The sequence below is a fragment of the Taudactylus pleione genome, unplaced genomic scaffold, assembly GCF_031769625.1.
Source record: "Taudactylus pleione unplaced genomic scaffold, aTauple2 ptg001127l, whole genome shotgun sequence".
Taxonomy (NCBI): Eukaryota; Metazoa; Chordata; class Amphibia; order Anura; family Myobatrachidae; genus Taudactylus; species Taudactylus pleione.
The window spans coordinates 1,309,826-1,334,180 of record NW_028285528.1 but is presented as its reverse complement, the minus strand read 5'-3'; the positions used below and the strand labels follow the sequence as shown (position 1 = coordinate 1,334,180).

Genomic DNA, 24,355 nt, shown 5'->3' with positions numbered 1-24,355 from the left:
GAAAACCATATGGTTTGCTGAAAGATTGCCCCTATTTATATAACAGATGTATTATAGATAGCCTGGTGCGTGATCTTTCTGACATTCTATAAAAGCTCAATTATCATTTACCCTTTGCTAAGCAGGGACAGCAATCTAGGCTATGATTGAATTCATGTTTGTTTTTAACATTTTCAATAACAATACAGTACTGCAAATATCACTGCAATTTCTATATATTTCTAGATGCTCATACATTGTTTTTTTTCCTGTGTGATGTTTCTGTTGACTAATAAGAGCGGATTTCTTTATAAAACATTTCCCACACTCAGAGCATGGAAAACGAGAGTTATGGTAAAACTTACCTTTATTAACTCTCTTTCTTCAAAGTCCATAGGGAGACCTTGGGGTGTAGGTGGTGGTTGAGGTCCAGGCACGAAACAGTTAAAGCTTTGCTCCCAGAATTCCCTGCCCCCGAGCCACTTCAGTTCATAACAAGCCTAATGCTGGAGGAGAGGAGAAGGAAGACTGGTACACACTAGAATCACACTCTCACACAGAAAGAGACAAGAAACATGTGACCAGGAAACATAGCCCATAGAAGCCAGGTGCGTCAGAGCGGGTACCCTGTGGACTTCAAAGAAAGTCCACCGTTGTTACGTTTTACCATAGCTTTTGTTTTCTTCTTCAGGGTCCATAGGGCTCCACAGGGAGACCTTGGGGATGTCACATAGCAGTTATTCAAGGATGGGGATGCTCCTGAGTTGAGAGGAGAATCCGGCATCCAAATGGAGGCATCCTAGAGGCAAATGTATTGAAGGCATAGAACCTAAGAAAGATGTGGACAGAGGACCATGTGGCCACCTTAAAAAGCTGTTCAGCTGGGGCTCCACGTCGCGCTGCCGAGGGACTCAAAGCGAGTGGAATGGGCAGTGACAGTAGCCGGTACAGGAAGGCCTGCCTGTGTGTAAGCCTGTGAGATAGTCATGCAAAGCCATCTGGCCAATGTCTGTTTATTGGCTGGCCATCTCTTTTTGTGAACTCCATAGAGCACAAATAGGGAGTCTGTTTTCCTCAGTGAACTGGTACAGTCCACGTTGATCCTGAGAGCACGGACCACATCGAAGGAGGCCTCACCTGCCGAGAGGTCTGGTTAATGAAAGGCCGGGACTAGAATTTTCTTATTAATATGGAAACGAGTAACCACCTTGGGTAGGAAACCAGGTTGAGTTTGGAGAACTACCCTCTCCTGATGGAAGATTAGAAATGGGAAGCAGCGTGAGAGCGCCCCTTAATCTGACACCCTTTGGGCGGACACCATAGCCAGAAGTAAAAGAGTTTTCGCTGTGAGCAACTTGAGATCCACAGATTCCAAAGGTTCAAACGGAGTGCCCTGTAGGGTCTGAAGAACCACTGACAAATTCCACAGCGCCACAGGAGGGACAAAGGGAGGTTGTATGAGGAGGACACCTTGAAGGAAGGTATGGACATCCGGCAGTAAAAGCAATTCTATGCTGGAACCAAATGGACAGAGCAGAGGTGGAGTCCAAGGTCCAAGCCTGCTTGGAGGAAGGCCAGGACTCTAGAAACACAAAACACCTGATGGTCATAGTTTCTGGCATCACACCATTGAAAGTATGTATGCCACTCTCTATGGTAAATCCGGGCAGAGGCCGGCTTATGCGGTCAGCATAGTCTTGACCACAGAGCAAGAAAACCCTTTAGACCTCAGGAGGGATGTCTCAAGAGCCACGCCATCAAAGACATACAACCCAGGTGCAGGTGAAGACAAGGACCCAGAGACAACAGGTCTGGCCGCTGAGGTAGCAGGAACAAGGCATCTATGGAGAGGCTCTAAAGATATGAGTGCCAATGTCATCTGGGCCATGCTGGGGCCACCAACAGAACAGTGCCTCCATCTTGTTTGAACTTCCAAAGAACTCGAGGAAGGGAGACTGGAGGGAATAGATATGCCAGATGGAAGGTCCACTTCACGGACAATGCAACTACCAAGGCTGCCTTGGTGTCCCTTGTTCTGGACCCATACACTGGCAGTTTGTGATTTTGTCTGGAGGCCATGATTTCCACCTCTGGTAGGCCCCACTTGTCCACTAGGAGTTGAAAGACTTCTGGGTGGAGACCATTCCCTGGTTTGCACGTTGTGACGGCTGAGGAAGTCCGCTTCCCAATTTAGAACTCCTGGAATTGAATACTGTGGAGATCTAGGAAGAGTCTCTCACCCTGAGAATCTAATAGAGCTCCCAGATGGACCATCCTCTGTGAAGGGTTCAGGGAGGACTTTTTCCAGTTAACCAGCTGTGCCTCTGCAAGAAGGCAATGGTTACCTGAAGGTGGCATTGAAGAACCTCTGGTGAGCTTGCCAAGAGCAAGAGGTCATCCAGGTATGGCAGGAGCCTGATTCCCTGAAAAACACAGGTTGGTTGCCATGACCGCCATAATTTTGGTAAAGACCCGTGGGGCTGTAGAAGGTCAAAAGGGCAGAGCTTGAAATTGAAAATGTTGATGTAGTACAGCAAACCGGAGATATCTCTGATGAGAGGGCACTGTAGGTATGCATCCCGAATATCCAGAGATACCATAAAGTCCCAAGGCTCCATAGCCAGTACAATAGAGTGCAGGGTCTCCATGTGAAATTTGGGCACCCTGATGAATTTGTTTAGGAATTTGAGGTTGAGGATAGGCCGATTAGACCCATTTTGTTTCTGCACTAGAAACTGGGTAGAATAATAACCATTCCCTCGCTGTGAAAGGAGGAACTGGAACTATTACCTCCACTTGAATTGCTTTCTGCATGAGCAGGACACTGTTCAGGTCTGATGGAGTGCCTGTGTAGAAAAATTGGTGGGGTGGCCATCTCTGAAATGAGAGGGTGTACCCATGAGACTTCTCTTATCCACGCATCTGTGGTTGTCTGATGCCATTCCTGGGCAAACTGAAGGAGTTAGCCTCCTACTCTGGGGTCCCCCAGGGGGAGGCCTGCCCCATCAGGCTGAAGGCTTGTCCTCGGATTTTGAAGCAGGATGTCTGGTGGCCCAGGTCTGCTTGGTCATAGGCTTTGTGGCCTAGTGGAAGCCGATTGCTTAGGAAAGGACTGACCCTTAGGTTTGCCTTGGGGATAAAAGGACCTAGAGGACGTTGTCTGAGGCCTTGCAGTAGTTGCTAATGTGGCCACAATCTTATCCAAGTCAGGGACAAACAAGATCTCCCCATTGTAAGGTAATGCTTCTAAGGCTCTCTTAGAATCTGCATCCACCTTCCATGACCTCAGCCACAGAATACGGTGGGCAGACACCGGCGTGGCCGAAGCTCTAGAAGCTAGGAGACTGGCATCCCAGGGGCGCTTCTCCAATATATGAAGCTATATTCTTATTTGAGCTACATAAGACATCTGAACCCAAGAGGCATCTGAGGGAAAAGATTCTTCAAGGGCATCTGCACAGCTGTAAATTGCTTTAGCCACCCATGCAGTAGCCATGGTCACGCAAGCAATGGCACCTGAAAGAGAGTACACAGATTTAAGGCCAGTTTCAATCTTTTCTATCCATAGGGTCCTTCAGTGAGGAAACTGTAGGGACAGGTAATGTATCGCTTTTATTCAAACGTGTAACATGGAAATCCACCACTGGGGAAGTCTCCCATCTTGTACAATGAACTGCAGGAAAAGGATAACAAGAGGTCAGGCATTTTTGGGGCTGAAACCTCTTACTAGGAATCTGCCAAGCTGCTGCCATGTGCTCAACTAGTTGATCCGAGAGCGGAAACTCTGCTGGCCACTTTTTGTCATTCAAATAGTGGATGCTTTGATGTGGGGGCGGGCTCATCTTCTTCTATTTGTAAGATAGATCTAACTGTTTGCACCAAAGCAGGTATATTTATTTTAGACTCTATACTTCTTCCCCCCCGAAGGGGACTCCGCAGTAGAGAGATCAGCATTTTCTGCCTCCTCAGATGACAGCTGTGTGGACTGTGAAGATAACAGAGAACGCTTAGTAAACTTAAACTGGATACACACTATACAGATTTATCTGCAGATGATGATCGTTCATACACACTGAACGGCCAACTGCTTCTAGCCGTGGGTCCCGGCGACCAAGTGGCATGTCCCACTCCCCTGCCCGGTGGCTGCCGCTGTATATGGGCAGTATGCAGACCGCCTGTACACACTTGCCGATGGACAGATATGTCTGCAGACATATCTGTCCATCAGCTGTGCAGCACAGCCAAAGCAATATGTCTGAGAACTATGTGGTTCACAGACATAGTACAGGTACACACTTGGCGATCGCTAGCAGATATTAGCCGATCAATTGATCGGCCAATATATCGGTCAGTTTGTACCTAGCTTCACTGGGTAGGGGTTTTCCACTTTGCAACATATTTTGAAAGGCTGTAGAGGTAGCCGCCAGACTCTGTACTGAGTTAGAGAGTATGTCTACCGATGAAGGCATAGGAGGTACCTGTATTGCTTGTACATGTTGTGGCAACCCCATAGCGGTGACCCACCTTACCTGTCCCCTTAGAATCCGGGTTGCAGTCTGGGTTTGTCCGCGGAACTGGCTAGCAATGTCCCCGGGATGCCCGCCGAGAGCACCAGGCAGAGCTGAAGTTGCAGTGCCAATAGGGGTGTTGGAGTGGCAGCACAAACGTCCCATGGACAGTCTACTGCTGCCCGCTCAGAAGCATAAAAAAAAAAAAATTATAAAATAAAAGCTTTTAGGCTGCATGAAACAGCCCACTGTAAAAATGGTGACCTGACTCTGGCCAGGCACTGACAAAACTGAAGTGCCTCTGGCTCGGGAGCAGGGTATAGGGGGAAGGAACATTGCATCCTGGGAGCAAAGCTTTAACTGTCTGGTGCTCGGTCCTCAACCACCACCTACACCCAAGGTCTCCCTGTGAGGCCCTATGGACCCTGAAGAAGAAATTATTTCTCATCTGTGTGACGTCTCTGATGTGCAACAAGATGTGATTTCTGTGCAAAATATTTCCCACACTCAGGGCATGAATACGGTTTTTCACCTGTGTGACTTCTCTGATGTCTAACAAGACGTGATTTATTTGAAAAACATTTCCCACACTCAGAACATGGAAATGGCCTCTCACCTGTGTGACTGCTCTGATGTGTAACAAGATGTGATCTCTGTTTTAAATATTTCCCACATTCAGAGCATGGAAATGGTTTCTCACCTGTGTGACTGCTCTGATGTGTAACAAGATGTGATCTCTGTTTAAAACATTTCCCACATTCAGAGCATGGAAATGGTTTCTCTCCTGTGTGACTTCTCTGATGTGTAACAAGAGCTAATTTACATGTAAAACATTTCCCACACTCAGAACATGGAAATGGCCTCTCACCTGTGTGACTTCTCTGATGTGTAACAAGAACTGATTTCTGTATAAAACATTTCCCACATTCATAGCATGGAAATGGTTTCACACCTGTGTGATAACTCTGATGTGTAGCAAGAGTGGATTTATTTGTAAAATATTTCCCACACTCAGAACATGAAAATGGGTTCTCACCTGTATGGACTCGATAATGTGTAACAAGAGCGGACTTCCCTATAAAACATTTCCCACATTCAAAACACTGAAATGGTCTCTCACCTGTGTGAGTTCTCTGATGGACATCAAGTTTGCTCTGCTGCGCAAAACATTTCCCACACTCAGAACATGAATATGGTCTCTCATGTGTGTGAAGCTTTGTATGTCTAGTAAGACATCTTTTCAGTTTAAAACATTTTCCACACTCAGAACACAGAAAAGGTCTTTCACTTGCGTGAACTTTCTTCTGATGTATAGAAAGACTGATCTGCTTGGTAAAACTTTTCCCACATTCAGAACATGAAAAAGGTTTATCACCTGTGTGATCGGAGCTGTGTGTAACACTACTGGGATTATCAGGGGAACATTCCTCATGGATAGAGGGATCAGATGATGTATCTGCACTGTGAGATGCTGGATGTATACTGGGTATAATGGGGTTTTCTCCTGGAGAGTACTGTGAGAATTTATCATCTAGGTCACAATCTGGAGGTAATATGAGATGTCTCCCCGAGTTATTCCTGCTGCTGTGTCCATCTGCTGGGAACAGAATAATTATATGGGAATTAGGCTCTCTGCAGAACTATACCATACTGTGTAACTATAATAAGACATCCCCGGCTGTATCCCAACATCTCCATACTGTGTAACTATAATAAGATGTGCCTGGCTGCACCCTAACATCTCATACAGTCAGTGTCATTTCCAAGTTTCACTTGTGAATGTAGAAGCCAGATAGCAATTAGATAATTGTGACTGGATAACCTTGCCTCCGCCAACGGCCAGAGATATTTTTTTGATCCCACTGGATCTTGCGGGGACTTCCTCTAATCTTGGATCTTGTAGGGATTCTCTCTTACTGTCAGTAACCACCTGTTACGGACTCCGGCCACTGTGCCATGGGCATGCAACTTTGCTGCCACCACCAATATCTTGGAACCACTTATTACCAAACAAGTTCCTACACTGGCACCTGAAAGCACTTCTCTCAGGCTCCTACATCGGCACCTGAACTGCCTCTGCTGCATATGCTTAGACTAGTAGCAGCCAGACCTCCTCACTGATGTCGGCTGATACCCACTGGTCCCTCGCAATGGACCAGGCCCAGCAGGGAAGCTGGCAGAGGGTTTGAGCTTGGAGACACTGCACTCAATGTAAACCAATCGGAAAACGGAATATCGCTTGATGCAATTCTGTTGTCGCAGGATACCTATGTAGTCATCTTAGATATTTACTGCTCTAATAGTTTTCAAAAAGACATTTCCCCTTGGGAGTATCACAGCATACAGATGATACGGCAGTTCATACCTTCTTGATGTTCAAAAAGATAAACAAAACAGGCTTACATGCCTTCTTTTATCTTAATCCAATACACAATACCACAATCGGTTAGTCCACCCTGTGGTTTTTACCTAATTAAGTGCACAAGGCATGCTCAACTTTAACATTGTCCCTAATAGACAGTGGTGAGTGCTCACTCCTCTATGCCTGAGCCCACCTGTCATCATTTTAGACACCCAGGTGCCGGCATGTCTGGGATGAGAAAAAACTTCCCTACAATAAGTACTTCCAGGATTCTGCTGAGGGGGACTTGGCTACCTCCTCTACCTGAATCTGGGCTCCAGACAAGGCAGACAAGATCCCCAGCCAGCAGTCTCCTGGTCACTTTGAAGTTCCCTGAAAATAATTAGCTGACTGCACTGGCCAGTTCCCCATGCACTTCTTTCAGGCATGAGGCTGCATGGTGGGACAGTCCATTTTTCTCTGGAAGGGGATGGGGATCCAGCAGCCCACAGAGAGCTCTACATCCCCTGGACTTCCAGGGAAACACAGGTAAGTGCAATTTATTTAAAATGTATTTAAACATTTTTAACAAATGCATTGCACACATATATATATATACATACATACATATATATATATATATATACATACATACATACATACATACATACATACATACACACACATTTGGTGTGACTGGTGCCCTACAGCACAAGTACTAAGGCAATAAATACAGAAAAAAATTAACTTTTTTTTTATTATATATACATATTTGGAATACTAGTACTGGGTATTTAATCATGTTACTGCTGGCATTACCGGGAGCTGCTCTCCCAGAACACAAAACTAACTAATGGACTATGCAAGAGATTTAATGGAACTCTGAAGCAGATGCTCCGGGCATTTGTGACTTCAGAGGGGGGTGACTGGTAGTGAACCCTGACGCACTTCCTGTTTATCTGGAGGTGCCATAGGAGTTCACCGATTTCTCACCCTTTGAGTTACTATACGGCCGCAGAGTCCGTGGACCCCTCGACCTGTTCTGTGTCTTTGGTAGGGGAGTTGACTCACCAAGATGTGTCCGTGGTGGAGTATGTGTTAAAGTTCATAGATCGGTTAAAAAATCTCATGAGGTTTACGCAAGCGAATCTTGCAAAATTGCAAACCAAGCAGAAAACTTGGAATGACCAGGGCTCATGTGTCAGGGTCTTCGAAGTTAGGCAGAAGGTGCTTGTTTTGGTGCCCACACTCCAAAACAAGCTCCAGGCTTCCTGGATGGGGCCATACACAGTCTCAAAACAACTAAGTGACATCCCCTAGGTGGTGTCATTGCCAGCCAGGGTAGGAGGCAGGGTACCTACCATGTGCATATGTTGAAGGCATACCACGAGCATGTGGAGTCAGTAGCAGTCGTGTGCTGCTTACAGAAGGAGGAACCAGGAATTGATCCAATCCCTGAGATCTTCGCGGGTGCCCGAGGTGAGGGTGGTGTAGAGGAAGTAAGCTGGAGGAAGGAATTTATTAACCTCAAGAGGAAGCAGCTTGAGTCAGTTCAGCAGTCCTTTGAAGCCCATTTCAGTGGGAAGCCTGGTCTGACTTCTTTGCGTGCACATCACATAGACACTGGTGAGCATAGGCCGATTTGGCAACCTGCATATCTGGTCTCACCAGAGGCGCAGGCGAAAATCTACAATGAGGTGCAGGAGATGTTAGTGCTAGGTGTAACAGTCCCTGGGCTGCCTCCGTTGTATTGGTTCCCAAGATGGACCATACCACGTGGTTTTGTGTAGATTACTGCCGGTTGAATGAGGTAACCAAATCTGATACTTATCCCTTACCCCACATTTATGTGTTGTTAGACGAGAGGGCAGGAGCAAAATACATCTCCACTTTTGAAATGAGCAGGGGGCATTGGCAGATCGCTCTTGAGCCTCGGGGGTCATTGATATCTGCCTTCATCATCACATTTGGCTTGTTTGAGTTCAAGACCATTTGGGATGAAGAATGCACCAGCCACCTTCCAGAGCATTGTCGATGACATACTGAAGGGGTACAGAGATTTTGCTTAGGCCTACTTGGATGACTGACATCTTCAGCGGAACTTGTGAAGATCACCTGATGCATGTGGGGCTGGTGTTATAAAGGATTCGGTGGGCAGGTCTGACCATCAGCGCAGACAAGTGCCAAATGGGGATGTCAGCGGTACAGTACCTGGGGCACCGTGTGGGAGGTAAGGTGAAGCCTGAACCAGCGAAAGTAGAGACAATCAGAGACTGGTCCCGGCTCTATTAGGAATGGCCGGGTACTGTTATGAATTCCGATACCTACTCCATGTGACACCACAAGAACCCAGCTAGCGAGATCTTCCACCAATAACAACCGCCCGTTGTTCCCTTAGAACTAGGATACATTCACCGGTACTTGGGCGGCCACCTGGACTTATGCTCGAGGTAGTAGCGGCTCACATGGAGATACAAGGGAATTCAATAGGGAAAAAATGTACAGTTAGGACTGACACATTTGACGGTAGTAAGGATATCGATGGTGCGGCTATAGTCGAGAAGGTACAGTTTGGTTTTTGGACTATGGCTTGGGAGCCGATAGTGTGGCAGCTGTGCCGACGGTGCAGCAATGGTGCTGATGGTGCGGCAATGATGCAGATGGTGCAGCAATTATGCCAATGGTGCGGCAATGGTGCTGCTGGTGCGGCAATAGCCGTAGATGAACAGTCTAGGGCTAGCAAATTGCTTTGAGAGCCAATGGTGCGGCAAGTGTGCCGATGTTGCAGCGATGGTGCCGATGTTGTGGCAATTGCCATAGATAAACAGTCTAGGGCAAGCAAATGGCTTTGAGAGCCGATGGTGCGGCAAGTGTGCCGATGTTGCAGCGATGGTGCCAAGGTTGTGGCAATTGCCGTAGATAAACAGTCTGGGGTATGAAAAATGGCTTTGAGAGTGTGCCGATGTTGCAGCGATGGTGCCGATGGCCGTAGATAAACAGTCTAGGGTAAGAAAATTACTTTGAGAGCCGATGGTGCGGCAGGTGTGCCGATGTTGCGGCACGGGAGCTGCTTCGAGCAGCTAAGAAGCCTAGTGAAGAATGGTGGTAGCACGAGAGCTACTTGGTGCGGCTTGGAAGCAGTATGGTGAACGTTGGCAGCACGGGAGCTGCTAGGTGCGGCTAGGAAGCCGTTTGGAGATAGCTGAGCAGACGGCAGCACGGGGGCTACTGGATGCGGCTAGGAAGCCGTATGGGAGTTCGGTGAACAGGAGAACAGGAACAACCTTACTCTGCAGCCAGGCCGAGGAAACTCACAGACACTCTTTAGTCGGCACAGGTGCAATAGATCAGTGAGTATATATAGGCTGAAGTCCCAATCAGGTTTGCACTTGTGGAATACACATCACTTCCTGAGGCGTGCCGATCTCCTAGCAACAGGAAGAACTGGAGTAACCCCGTCCTGCCTGGGTATACTGTCAGAAAGTGTCAAGTCGTGACCGCGACTTGTAACAGGTACCACTGATGCTTTATCCCTGACTTCAGTTGTGTAGCCAAACCCCTGACAGATTTGACTAAGAAGAAGCTCCCCAAGGTAGTTGACTGGACACCCTCTTGTGAGCTGGAATTTTAGTCATTTAAAATGGCTCTGGTACAAGAGCTCCAGTACTGATGGTTCCAGACTACAGTAAGAACTTTGTTGTACAGACTGATGCATCACAGTACGGACTTGGAGGATACTGAGCCAGGAGAGACCAGATGGGCAGGAGCACCTTCTGGCCTATTTAAGAAGAACACTGCTACAGTAGGAGGTTTCAGCTTGAATAATCCACAGTTGTGGATGAAACGCATCGCTGTCCGCATCAATTGGTGTCCACATTATCTTCTATAATTTTCCTATGGTGAGCCAACGAATTGGGACTATTCTCCTTTATTAACCAAGAACTGACAAGGGTCAGATTACTGCCTGAAGTTACACTGGATGTGGAAGCCAGCGGATGTGGAAGCCCTGAGCACGCTGCTTAGAGACCGGGAGCCCGAGCAGCTATATTTGTGAAGCCGGTGGGTCCTGCAGCCCGAGCACACCGCTTAGAGACTGGGAGCCCGAGCAGCTATATTTGTGAAGCCGGTGGGTCCTGCAGCCCGAGCACACGGCTTAGAGACCGGGAGCCCGAGCAGCTATATTTGTGAAGCCGGTGGGTCCTGCAGCCTGAGCACGCCGCTTAGAGACCGGGAGCCTGAGCAAATATATTTGTGAAGCTGGTGGGTCCTGCAGCCCGAGCATGCTGCTTAGAAACCAGGACCCAGAACGGCTATATTTGTGAAGCCGGTGGGTCCTGTAGCCCGAGCACGCTGCTTAGAAACCAGGACCCAGAACGGCTATATTTGTGAAGCTGGTGGGTCCTGTAGCATGTCGCTTAGAGACTGGGAGCTCGAGCGGCTATATTGGTGAAGCTGGCTGGTCCTGCAGCCCAAACACGCCGCTTAGAGACCGGGAGCCCGAGCAGCTATATTTGTGGCAGTTGCTGGCAAAAATCCTTAGAGCAGGCCGGTTCTGCAGCTCAAGTACGCTGCATTGTGATCGGGAACCAGAGCGACTAAAATCTGTGACAGCCGCGGATGTACTACACTGAAGTCCAGACTCAGTGCGGCAACAATATACAGCCATCCAGCGCTTATCTGGTTTTCCCTTTGTCGGCTAAGTAAGGAGTAGGTAACCCATTAAATTTCTTCTGAAATATGGTCACCTTAAGGAAATACATGGGATAATTTTCTGACTTTGGACATTGTCTTTTGAATCTCATCTAAGTGAGAAACTATTTTTATTATTAATTTTTTTATGTGGTTCCTAAACATGTGTGTTGAATATACTATCTGATTATCAGTGTAGGATAATCCTTTATAAGATGACTTCATGCCATGTGATTCTTTTAGCAACATTGTAGTTATTTGTGTTTATTTTCTAATACTCAATATACGAGGTCAATCCAATTAGGTACGAATTACGAGTAGCGAGTTTGCTTCATGAAACTCACAGACTTTGCACAAATGCGCGCTCCCGAGAATTCTCCAATCCAATTAAAAATGCCTATTCACGGTGCTCGCAGCGGAGGGGTGCGAACTGACTGGCAAATGTGATGTAAGAGAAGTGCATGAAAAAGTGGGGAGACCATCCTGGACCACCCAAAATTTATCATTTTGTTAGAAGGACCGTATAGGGCTGTTTGTGGGCATAAGGAAAGTACTGAAGGATTTTAAATGGTCTGAAATGGCTGATTTGTTTTCTTGTTTAAAAAGATGCAAAAAAAAAAAGATAAAAAGCCAACTTTTTCGTTTAATCTCAAATGAAAATTGCAAAAATAAGTAGGAAACAATGAGATTTTGGGGTACATTGTGCACACTGAAATTTTTTTTAAAAATTATGAAAACAATTATTTTTCAATTAATAAAAAATTAATTACATTTGGGGTGCCTAAACTAATGAAAAAGTTAATTTTGGGGTAATTTGAGGCCATTTTTTTTACCCCCAAAATTACATGTAATTATTGGACTAATTAAGCTAATTTGAAATTTCCAAATGCCTGAATAGTCATTAGGGGGGATGTCCAAGGGGTTCTTAAAATAAAGATTTTCCTTTCCAATGGAAAAATGCAAATTTACTCTGGTTCAGTGCAAGCTGCTAATTGGATTGCAAAATTAATTCGCTGTGCTAATTCGAAGAGAAAACAGCAAATCGCACCTCGCAATTAACAAATAATTAGATTAACCCCTAAGTATTTATTACAAATAAACTAAAGAATATGGCCCTCATTCAGAGCCGTTCGCTATTTGCGGTCGTTCGTTTAAAAACAAGGGGTGGCTATTCAAATGATCCGTACGCACATTGCAGTCTGTTCACACCTCTAAGCCTGAACGAACGAGCAAAACATACGCTCGTTTATTTGTTAAAAACGCCCCCTGGCCGCTCGCACCATACGTCATGTCCGCTATTTATTAGATTAATCGAGTACATCGACCAGCGTATGAACTGCTCGCTATTCTTGTGGTTGGTGTTTGCTACCACAAATTTGCGAGCAGTTCTGGCTATAAAATAACCCAGTGACGTGGTCATTGACGCTGCTGTTTTAAATATACACACCCATAAAACGCCCGTTTTGACCTTTAAGCACGCCTGCGTTCGGATCTCCACTCCCCATTTTCAAGCACCTTCCCCTGTTACCACCCACATATGCCTCATTCTGTCACTCAAAATAGCAGGCACTCGCTATATAGCGTATAAACGATTTTCGGCCGCACTGACTGGTTCGCGCATGCGTACTAAAAAGCGTACGCATGCGCAGATGTGCAAACATCGCTCGGAACGAGCGTACTGCCGCTAACGAGGGGCTCTGAATGAGGGCCTATATTTTAAAATTGATAAGAGCCTCTGACAGATTTGAAATGACCACCGCAGTTGCTTTTGTGGGGGTCACAATATAAATGACTGCAGCAGGTGATTTCCCCATTGGTCTGACTCGGGTGCTAGGATAATTTTAGTTTCATTTCCAGGAGGTGGGGTACGCCACAATTGAAAAGGAAAGCTTGGAAATTGCTTGGGCTGTGAAGAAGCTCCAGCTCCATTTGTATGGCCGGCAATTTACTGTGGTGACTGATCACAGCCCTTTAAAGTGCCTACAACACACCACAGGGGACAATGGCAGACTGTTGCGGTGGAGTCTTGCACTTCAGATTTATGACTTTCATATAATCTGCAAAGCAAGGCTCACAGCAATGCGGATGGATTGTCTCAGAAGGAAGAGCCTGAACCCCATGTGGACTCCCGGTAACCAAAAAGGACTGCAGGACCAGGAGCCAAACATGTGTGTTAGCGGCAATAGGCACAGAGGTTATAAAAGAATGTTATTTGCCGCAGCCCGGATACCCTCTAACTGCTGCAGCAAAGTGTTATCCTATGGTGCACTGCACTGGGGGGACTGTAGATATGTGTCGCATGTCTAAACTGCATTGGGGCCTAGAGGTAAGCTGAGTGCTCCATGCTGGGGACTGGCCTAGCTCCGGGTGCCCCAGCTCGGCGATGGTTGCTGTAAACCCCCGGTGCACTTCAATCGGGGGTGGGGAGGGGAGGGACTGCGTGGAAGGAGCCGCACAACAAGGCTGTTGGTTAACACCTGGTGCACTACATTAGGGGACTGCACGCAAACAGCTGTGTGCCGGCTGCTGGGGACCGGGATCTTAGCAGAGTGCCGCACACAGGAGGACAGGACTAGCTGGCTCCCTGTCTGGAGCGTTAACGTTGGGGACCGGGAGCGCTGGCTCCTGGTACCCCAGTGCAGTGGGAGGGGCCAGTAAACAGGGCTTTGTGCATGCCTGAAGGGGGACAGGGAGAGCACGCTCCCTGGACACCCAGTGTTAAACGCAGGTATGAGGTGGTGAATGGGGAGCTGGCCAATGCAGCCACCTATTTTCAGGGAGCTCCAACAAGCATCCCCTTGGTGTCCAGGAGACTGCTGGCTGGGTGTTTTGCTGCCTTGTCCTGGAGCCCAGATTTGGGTATAGGAGATAGCCAAGTCCCCCTCAATAGAAGCGTGTATGTATGTTTTGGGGGGAAGATTTTTACATCCCAGACGTGTCAGCGCCTGGCCCAGAGGAGTGACCATTCCCCACTGTCCATTAGGGACAATGTTAAAGGTGAACATGCCTTGGGCATGCAAGGCACATGCACTTAATTTGATTGGGTAAAAAGCACAGGGCGGAGTTACCCCTTGTGGTAATGTATATTGGAGTAACATAAAAGAAGGTCTGCAAGCATGTCTTCTGTGTATCATTTGAACATCAAGAAGGATTGTACTACTGTGAACATCTGTGTGATGACCCCCTTAAGTCTTTTTGAAGACTACTTGAGCAACAACAGAATTGTGCCAAATGCTATTCCGTACTCCGGCTGTTCTGGATTGAGCCCAGTGTCTCCAAGCTCAAGCCCTCTGCCAGCTAACATGCAGGGCCTGGTCCATACGGAGGGATCAGTGAGTATCAGCCAACATCAACCAGGATGTGTGGCTGCAGATTGTTTACACATACACAGCAGAGGCAGATCCAGGTGCCGACGTAGGAACCTGGGAAGAGTGTTCCAAGCACCGATAGTAGGAGTTTGGTGGTGGCAGCAAGGTCCACTGTGCATTGGGTTGAGTCAGTAACAGGCGGTGGGGATAAAAACTAATCCATGATCAGGTGGCGAGCTGAGGATCTCCGGTCACAGCACACATGGTCTACACATATACAATAGTCACAGTAGCTGCATCCTGCTGTGTCCTCACACTCTTTGGATCTCCATCTCAGTATGTGTAAGAGAGTGCAGGCATGGTCTATACATTATATCACACACAGGTCATACTAGCTGCACCCTGCTGTGTCCTCCATCTCAGTAAATGTAAAAGCACCAGTTTGTATCTCTCTAGGAATAAATATCTCCACTGGAGATAGATACGCTCTAACTTCTAAGGGGATCTATTGGAACATGCAAAAGAATCAGCTGGACTCAAATGAATCAGCAAAAACACAATGGAACAGAAGAATCCACATTTTAAACAATCGGGATCCACCATTGCTCTCGCTGTGGACCTCCAGGCAGAAAATGTAATACTTTCCTAAAAGATATTTATACAGGTGTGGTTCATATCTCAGGTAAAACAGAATAAAATCAGTACAATAAATCACATGCAAAGTTGTTATTACCATCAGTGATCATTGATAATGTCAGGCAGTGGTGGTCAGGAAGGATCATGGGTAATATCCCATTGAAGGGCATGGGGAGGAACAGCGACAAAGGTCATTTTTGTAGTGGACAGTAAAGAACATGAGTAGCTGGTAGCAGACAAAGATATGAGTGTGAGGAGGAGACTGGTCAGATCTCTGGGCTGGTAAACACAGTGACATGATGTGAGGGGGAGAGCAGGAGTATAATAGGGGCTGATGGCTCCTGATGTACGAGATACACCAGAGAGTGTGGGGAGGAGACTGGTCAGATCTCTGGGCTGGTAACACGCAGTGACATGATGTGAGGGAGATAGCAGGAGAATAATAGGAGCCGATGGCTCCTGATGTATGAGATAAGGTGACTTATGTTTTACCTGTTAAGTCCAATTCTTCAAAATTCCATAAGGGACACAGGGACTACACTGGGGTATAGGCTGGCAGGTGGAGTCTGGGCAGCTAACAGTTAAAATCTTGTGGTATGTGCAGCTCAGGCTACTCCTCCCCTATATCGTGCACCCAGCCAAGGCAGGCCAGTCGAGTTACCATGACCAAGGCAGGAGCAGGAAGGAAGACTAGCACACACAAAGTAAAACACCCGAAGGGACAGGAAATCCAGAAAATGAGAAAAAAACCTCCAGTCAGGTGCATCAGGGTGGGTGTCCATTGTCCCCTATGGATTTCGAAGAAAAGGACTTAATAGGTAAGACAAGTCTCCTTTTCTTCTTTACTTCTCCATAGGGGACACATGGACTACACTGGGGACATCCCAAAGCAATCTCCCTAAGGGAAGGGATGCTCCGGAGGCAAAGTTATCAAAAGCATAAAAGCAGATAAATGTGCGAATAGAAGACCACGTGCATAAACCTTGCAAAGCTGCTCTGCAGAGGCACCAACCGATCTTGTGGAATGAACAGTCACCACGGCCAGGGCCGGAAGGTTAAGCGGATCCACTTGGCTAAGGTCTGCTTCGTAGTCGGCCAGCCACGCTTGTGGAAACCATAGAGAATTTAAAGGGAATCAGACTTCCAGATATCCCTGGTACATTCTACATAAATGTGGAGGGCTCTCACAACATCTAAAGAGGCCTTATCCGCCGAATCCTCCAGAGACTGAAAAGCTGGGACCACAATGTCCTGATTGACTTGGAATCTGGAAACCACCTTTGGAAGGTAGCCAAGTCTATTCCAAAGAATGGCCCAGGCCAAATGAAAGACCAGAAAAGGAGAGTGACATGACAGAGCACTCAAGTCCGACACTCTCCGAGCCGAAGCAACAGCCAGAAGGAAAATAGTCTTCCACGTGAGCCAACGAAGGCTCGAAAGGAGGTGACTGAAGAGCCCAAAGCACCAGAGACAAGTCCCTATGAGCCACCGGAGGAACAAAAGGAGGCTGCACGTGCAGAACTCCCTGAAAGAAAGTACAAACATTTGGCATCAAGGAAATCTGTCTCTGAAAGAGAACTGAAAGGGCAGAGACCAGTACCTTCAAGGAAGACATACGAAGACCCGAATCTAGGCCGGTCTGTAGAATTGAGAGAACTCTGGAAAGTCAGAAGGATCTGGGATTAAAACCTCTGGAATAATGCCAAAAATAGTAAGCGCACCAAATCCAATGATGATCTTTGGCGGTAGAAGGCTTCTGCGCATTCAACATGGTGCGAATGACTGACCGCAAAAAAAAACTTTAGCTCTCAAGACGGATGTCTCAAGAGCCACCCCGTCAAAGCGGGGTGAGTCATATCCGGGTGGATGCACAGGCCCTGAGACAGGAGATCCGGTCCTGAAGGAAGACGCATGGAGTCCATGGAGAGGCTCAGAAGATCTGCATATCAAGCCCTCCACAACCAATCGGGAGCTACCAGAATCAGTGTGCCACCTTCCAACTTGAATTTGCTGAGAACCCTCGACAGAAGTGATATCGGAGGGAATATGTATAAGAGATTGAAAGTTCACGGAATCGCCAATTCATCCACCAGAAGGGGCCCCGGGATCTCTGGTGCAAGATCTGTACTTTGTGGTTGAACCATCAGATTGACTTCTGGCAGACCTCAACGATGAACTAGAAGCTTAAAGACATCCGGATGAAGGACCCACTCACCGGAGTGGACATCTTGGTGACGTAGAAAGTCCGCTTCCCAATTTTGGAACCTGAAAACTGCAGTTGGATCCAGAACATGATACTCCGCCCAACCGAGGATGCGAATGACCTCTTTCATGGTGCTGCGACATCCGCACTGATGGTTTATGAAAGCGACGGCCATTGCTTTGTCTGATTGTACCTGGACTGGGCAATGCTAAATGAATTGCTGAGTCCGACAGAGAGCCATGAAGATAGCTCGAAGTTCCAGGACATTGATCAGGAGATGGCTCTCCTGAGCAGTCTATCAACCCTGGAAGGACTACTGGCAGGTTACAGCTCCCCACCTGCAAAGACTGGCATCCATGGCGAGAAGGACCCAGTCCAGAATCCAGAAGGGACGACCCTTGTCCAAGTGGGAGCTCTGGAGCCACTACGCAAGGGAGAGACGAACATCCAGAGATAGGACGATTGTCTGCAGTTTGATCTGCAGATGGGATCAGTTCCAAATAGTCAGAATCTACACCTGGAGAGGCCATGAGTGAAACTGGGTGTACTCCACCATGTCAAAGGTGGAGACCAGAGATCCCAGAACACGCATGCAGGTGTGAATTGACATCCAGCGATAAAGTAAGAACCCACAAATCCTGTCCTGTAGATCCTGAATCTTGTCCACTGGGAGAAACTCTCTGAACCCGTGAATCCAGCAGGGCGCATGACTCACCCCGTGTGACCGTAGATGTATTGTGAGGTGAAGGTGCTCATTCAGCATATCCAGAGATCTGTAGTTCTCTACAGAACTAGTTCATTCAGGTAAGGGAGAATTCTGAGACCCTTGCACCGCAAGTGAGCTGCCATGACCTTCGTGAACACGAGGAGGCGTGGAAAGACCAAACGGCAAGCACCGAAACTGGTAGTGCTCCTTTTCACTGCAAACCAGAGGAAACGCTTGTGACTGAGTCGGATAGGCACATGTAAATAAGCAGCCTGGATATCTAAGGAGGCCATGAAATCTGGTTGCCATGGGCCTGGGATATAAGGCCTTCCTCTAGGGCATCTGGCCAAGTGCCTTAGCCACCCATGCAGATGCCATGGCCGGACATGCGATAGCACCTGCAGGAAATTTTCAGAGGGGGATTTAACCCCTTTCACAGCTATAGGAAGAAAGATAGACCGAGACAACAGTGTGAAAAATGAGAACAAGCACAAAGACACATTCAATGCAATATAATAGGCATATAATGCTCAACAATCCAACCTCAGTCGGCTCAATGGAGCTAAACTGTATAACCTGACGTGAGGGGAGGTATACAGGGAAACAGGAGCCAAACCTCTCTGAGACTAACTGCAGGCAGCACAGTTCTGAAATGGCTGCTCAGAGAGGAGGAGTAAACCCATGGCGGGAAGCCTCTGTGAGGGATCAGACCATGGGCCGAAGGAAGGGCTAACGGGTAGAGCCTACCTCACCCTGCTGACAAAGCCCAAGGGCAATGGCCACCTACAGGTCCCCGCTGGCACTCACCCAATATTATAGTAATGGGCCGCTCAGCTCTACAGACCCCAACCGCCTTGCATGCCCTTATGGTGTAGCAGGGGTTTGGCATCCCGGGCCGCCCGCTTGTCAGCACAGCTGGTGGTCTCCACAATGGCAGTGACAATGGTGCTTGATGTGGCTCCCTGCAAGCAAGTTCTTACCTGATGTTGTCAGCGGCTGCGACCTTCCGTGTTCAGAAGGGACCAGCCCGAGGTCGCCAACCCACTCGCTGACGCCACTGGTTGGTCGAATGGAGGCGCACGCGTCCTATAGGAAAGCTGGTGCTGCCTGCTCACTAAAAGAAAATTAAAATTAAAATGAATAAATGTAGTAGGCTGCTAATGCAGCCTCATCACATAGGTGCCCGCTCCTGCGGCACCAAACTAGACTGACCTGCCTAGGCTGGAGGCAGGGTATAGAGGAGGAGCCTGGGCTGCATGTTCCTCAAGATTTTAACTGTTTGTTGCCCAGACTCCGCGTACCAGCCTATACCCCAGCGTCCCCTTATGGATAAGTGAAGAAGAAACATCAGAGTGTGTGTGAAGGGGACTGGTCAGATCTCTGGGCTGGTAACACACAGTGCAATATGTGACAAGAGAAAAAGTCTAATAGGGACTGATGGCTCCTGATGTCTGAGATACACCAGAGAGTGTGGAGAGGACACTGATCAGCTCTCTGGGCTGGTAACACACAGTGACATGATGTGAGGGGGAGAGAAGGAGTATAATAATGGCAGATGGCTCCTGACTCCCCCACTGTGCATATACATTTTACTCAATAGTTTGCACTGACAGAGGAGGGTGTAGGATAAGAGATTTCTGTAGTGACTGAACAGAGAGTATGTGACTTTTTTTTGTAATAAAAGTGTTTATTACTCACCTGTGCAGTTATCTGTAGGGATTTCCTCCTTTCTACACTGCTGATCACCCATCACATACGTCTCTTCTTCTCCCTCTGTATCTTCTGCCTTAATATTAGTCACATACGTCTCTTCTACTCCCTCTGTATCTTCTGCCTTCATATCAGTCACAAACGTCTCTTTTACTCCCTCTATATCTTCTGCCTTCATATCAGTCACATACGTCTCTTCTTCTCCCTCTATATCTTCTGCCTTCATATCAGTCACATACGTCTCTTCTTCTCCCTTTATATCTTCTGCCTTCATAACAGTCACATACGTCTCTTCTTCTCCCTTTATATCTTCTGCCTTCATATCAGTCACATACGTTTCTTCTCCCTCTATGTCTTCTGCCTTCATATCAGTCACATACGTCTCTTCTTCTCCCTCTATATCTTCTGCCTTCATATCAATCACATACGTCTCTTCTTCTCCCTCTGTATCTTCTGCCTTCATATCAGTCACATACGTCTCTTCTCCCTCTGTATCTGCTTTAATATCAGTCACATACGTCTCGCCTTCCTCTGTATCTTCTACCTTAATATCAGCAAAATCTTCACTCTAAATTACCCAAAAAACAATCAAGTCTAATTTAATTGAGAATGACTGAGCATGAGAATAAAAACGAATAAGTGGATAAGTTGTGACAACATAGATAGTTGTATCAGAAGATAAATCTTCTATTAAGCATGTGTATAACAGTTAGAAACAAATCAATTCCATTGTATCACATCAATAAAAATGGAATAATGCTGAATGTGTCCTTGTACAGGTTGTTTAAAAGTACTGCATTCTGACACCTGAAATCAACAACTGGAATGGTTGTCTTTATCTTGTAGATATAAATAGTAGTATTAAGTCCTGCTGGCGTCCCAGCAATATTAGACTCAGATGAAAACCAGGTATAGTGTGAGACTTCTAATGAGGATTGAGCGGCGGACAGATAGTGTCCTTCTCTCCGTGTGACTTGTGTAGGAGAGAGTATGTCTTACTGCTGTCTGGAGCTAAATGGCAGCGCTCTCCTAGACCAATGAAGTCACTGTGGGGGGCTGGATGATAGCGCTCGGTGAGACAAATGTCTCCGCTGTCTGTAGCTTCACGATCGGCTCCAGAATCTCTCCCAGGTGCAGGTGTGTAGAATGCAGTAGAAGGATTTGGCAGGCAATGACGTCAACGCGTTTCGTCTCTCTAATACGGAGACTTTTTCAAGACCTTTAAAGACATTTAAAGAGCACACAGGCCCACCTCGCGTCAGCATCTGGCTCCTGGCATAGACTCCTCCCCTAACTACTCCTGACCCCTCCCACTTTAGTCTATGCTCTTACAAATGTAATTAATATTAGAACAACAGACAAGTACACATCATTATCTATTAAAATACATACAACAGAGCACATCCTGCATGGGAGTCAAACATTTGGTATTGTGTTGGTTCTGTTAAGCTGTATACACACCTATATATATCTATCCAATTCCTGTGGTGGGACAGAAAATCTGGGAATGTGGGAGCAAATAACAATAGAAATTTGCTCCCAGATGCTGGAAAATGGACCAGGTTTTCTTTCCCACCAGACAGATTGGACAGATATCTATAGGAAAAGCTGGCACTTCACTGGTGTAGGTCATACACAAAGAAAGGGGAAGGCATTTTCCCAAGCGATAGTTTAGCAGTTGTAGAAGATTAGATAGTGTTCACTGTAGGACTTTTTTAGGGCAGGGGTGCTGAATGCAGAGGACACCTCTGTGCACCCCAAAGCAGAGCCACAACTACACATTTTAACAAAAGAGCGTTTGTGCCGCCAACTTTAGGGGAAGCAGGGATAGCCAAAAAATTTCAAGCGTAGTTTTGCTGGGAAGGGGCGTAGCCACCTAATATTTCACATTACGTCACACAGTAGTACCCCATAGTCACGTTACATCACACAGTAGTGTCCCTTTTTCACGTTATGTCACACAATAGTGTCCCTTATTCACATACACATATATGAATATTTGCACATATTATAAAATAGAAATATAATAAACAATGTATTGTATACAATATTAATACTACATGGATCTGCAGGTTTGAAATAGCAACATACTAAAAGGAATAGAGAGACAGGAAAAAGAGGAGGAAAGGGGGGAGCCAGGAGAAAAGAGGAGGAGGAAATGGCGGAGCCAGGAGAAAAAGAGAGGAGGAATTTGGGCAGCTGGGGAGAGAGAAGGAAAGAGGGGACCCAACATAGGAGAATTAGGGAAAGCCAGGAGAGAGAGAGGAGGAATAGGAGGAACTGGGGTAGAGAGAGAGAATATGGGGAGCCAGGAGAGACATAGGAGAAATAGGGTGAGCTGGGAGAGAGAGAAGGAATAGGGGAAGCTGGGAGAGAGAGAGAGAAGGAATTGGGGAGGCCGGGAAAGACATAGGCGAAGGGAGCTGTGTGAGAGTAGGAAGGAATAGGGAAAGACGAGAGAGAGAAGAGGAATAGGGGGAGACCTAGGAGAGGGGGAGATGGGAGAGATGGAGGGGGAGAGGGGGAGACAGAGATGGGAGAGGGGGGGAGAGGAAGGGGTGGGAGGGGAAGGGGGGAGATGGGAGAGGGGGAGACAGAGACTGAAGGGGGGAGAGTTGGAGAGGGAGACGGAGAAGGGAGGGGGAGATGGAAGGGGGAGAGGGAGAGTGAGGGGGAAAGGGAGACAGATAGGAGAGGGGTACAGAGATAGGAGAGGGGGAGGGGGAGAGGGACATACATAGGAGAAACAGGGGAACCTGGGAAAGAGAGAGCACCTGGCCTTTAGATTGTAAGTGCTCACAAGCTGCTTGGTCCATGTCGCCCCTTATTGGGTCTTATGCACTACTAGTATATAAATGGGACAACTCAGCCGCCCCCTCAAATAGTCCCTTAGACTATTGTACTCCTGTACCTGCTTCCTCCCAACCCCTATTCCTGGTCCTCGTCTCACATGTGCATGTCACAACTAACGTGGACGGTGCACGCAGTGGGAGCTGGGGTGTGCGCCATGCAGGTTAGATGTGACAGTGCACTGCCACAGCTGCAATTTGGTCACCTCACAAATGTGCTTGTATATATGTTGCGCCTATGCTTCACCGTGCAGGTTTCAGTCACTTCCAGTGTATCCATTTTCCTGTTGTCCAGAGAGGACAGACTGACAAGTGCACCCGGCGTCCGGACTCTTCAGTGCGGCTGCGCTGGTCGCGGCAAGGAAAGGTACTCGCCTTGTTCAGTAAGAAGATTTCAGGGCCGCGCGGCCGCGCATTCGTGCAATCTGTTTACTGAGCAAAGCGCCGCCCGGGAGGTGGTGCTGCCGGGTGAGCCTGTGCTCAGCCAAAGCGGCCCATTTGGCCATCGGCCCTTCTGGCATTTGCCACAAGTGCCCGATGGCCAGTCCGGCCCTGTGTGCCTGTATACATGGTGGGTGCAATGGCTGGTGGAGGGCATGTGAGACAGTGGGGGGTGGGCAGAGGGGGCGTGCAATAAACTTTATGGACACATAGCCCAGCCTAACCTATCAATGCTATTAAGCTCTCGTACATGCCCACTAGATATCTTCCCCCTCACACTGCCCTCTACCCCTCATGCCCCCAGCACCGTCTCCAACCTTATTCTTTTCCAATGCAGCCTGCAGGACACGGGAACTCTGTGTGTGAACGGTCACATGGTCTGATCACATGGTCTGAAACTGCTTGATGACGTCAGAGAGAACGAGCCAATACCCAGCCAATCACACCCTACTTTCGGGCTGTGCGTTCCACCTTACTTCCTTGATGTGCATTCCACCCTACTTCTGGGATGTGCGTTCCACACACGGGATATGTGATCTCATCCATTGCTGCAGCTTCCGTCAAGTTTTGACCGCGACTAAGGCGACGTCTCTTTGTCCGGCAGAAGCAGGTAATGGTGTTCTACTATACAGGAGGAGCAGCCTGTGGTGTCCTAATATACAGGGGGAGCGGCATGTTGTGTCCTACTATATAGGGGGAGCAGCCTGTGGTGTTCTACTATACAGGAGGAGCAGCCTGTGGTGTCCTAATATACAAGGGGAGCGGCATGTGATATCCTTCTATACAGGGGGAGCAGCCTGTGGTGTCCTACTGTACAGGAGGAGCAGCATGTGGTGTCGTAATATACAGGGGGAGAGGCATGTGGTATCCTTCTATACAGCGGGAGCAGCCTGTGGTGTCCTACTCTGCAGGAGGAGCAGCATGTTATGTTTTACTATAAAGGGAAGCGGCCTGCAGTGTCCTAGAATACAGGGGAGTGGCCTGC

General features: G+C 47.6%; 1 protein-coding gene across 1 annotated transcript in view; it reads right to left on the bottom strand.

Moving 5' to 3' along the window:
• Window positions 1-4,924: 4,924 nt before the first annotated feature.
• The window catches only part of LOC148453584 (uncharacterized), a 68,763-nt gene continuing 49,332 nt past the window's right edge, over window positions 4,925-24,355 (bottom strand). The window contains 7 exon segments of the mRNA XM_088461979.1: window positions 4,925-6,030; window positions 13,509-13,662; window positions 16,474-16,565; window positions 16,794-16,986; window positions 17,062-17,119; window positions 17,677-18,181; window positions 20,606-20,648. Of these exon segments, the coding sequence (XP_088318105.1) occupies window positions 4,925-6,030; window positions 13,509-13,662; window positions 16,474-16,565; window positions 16,794-16,986; window positions 17,062-17,119; window positions 17,677-18,181; window positions 20,606-20,648 (2,151 nt within the window).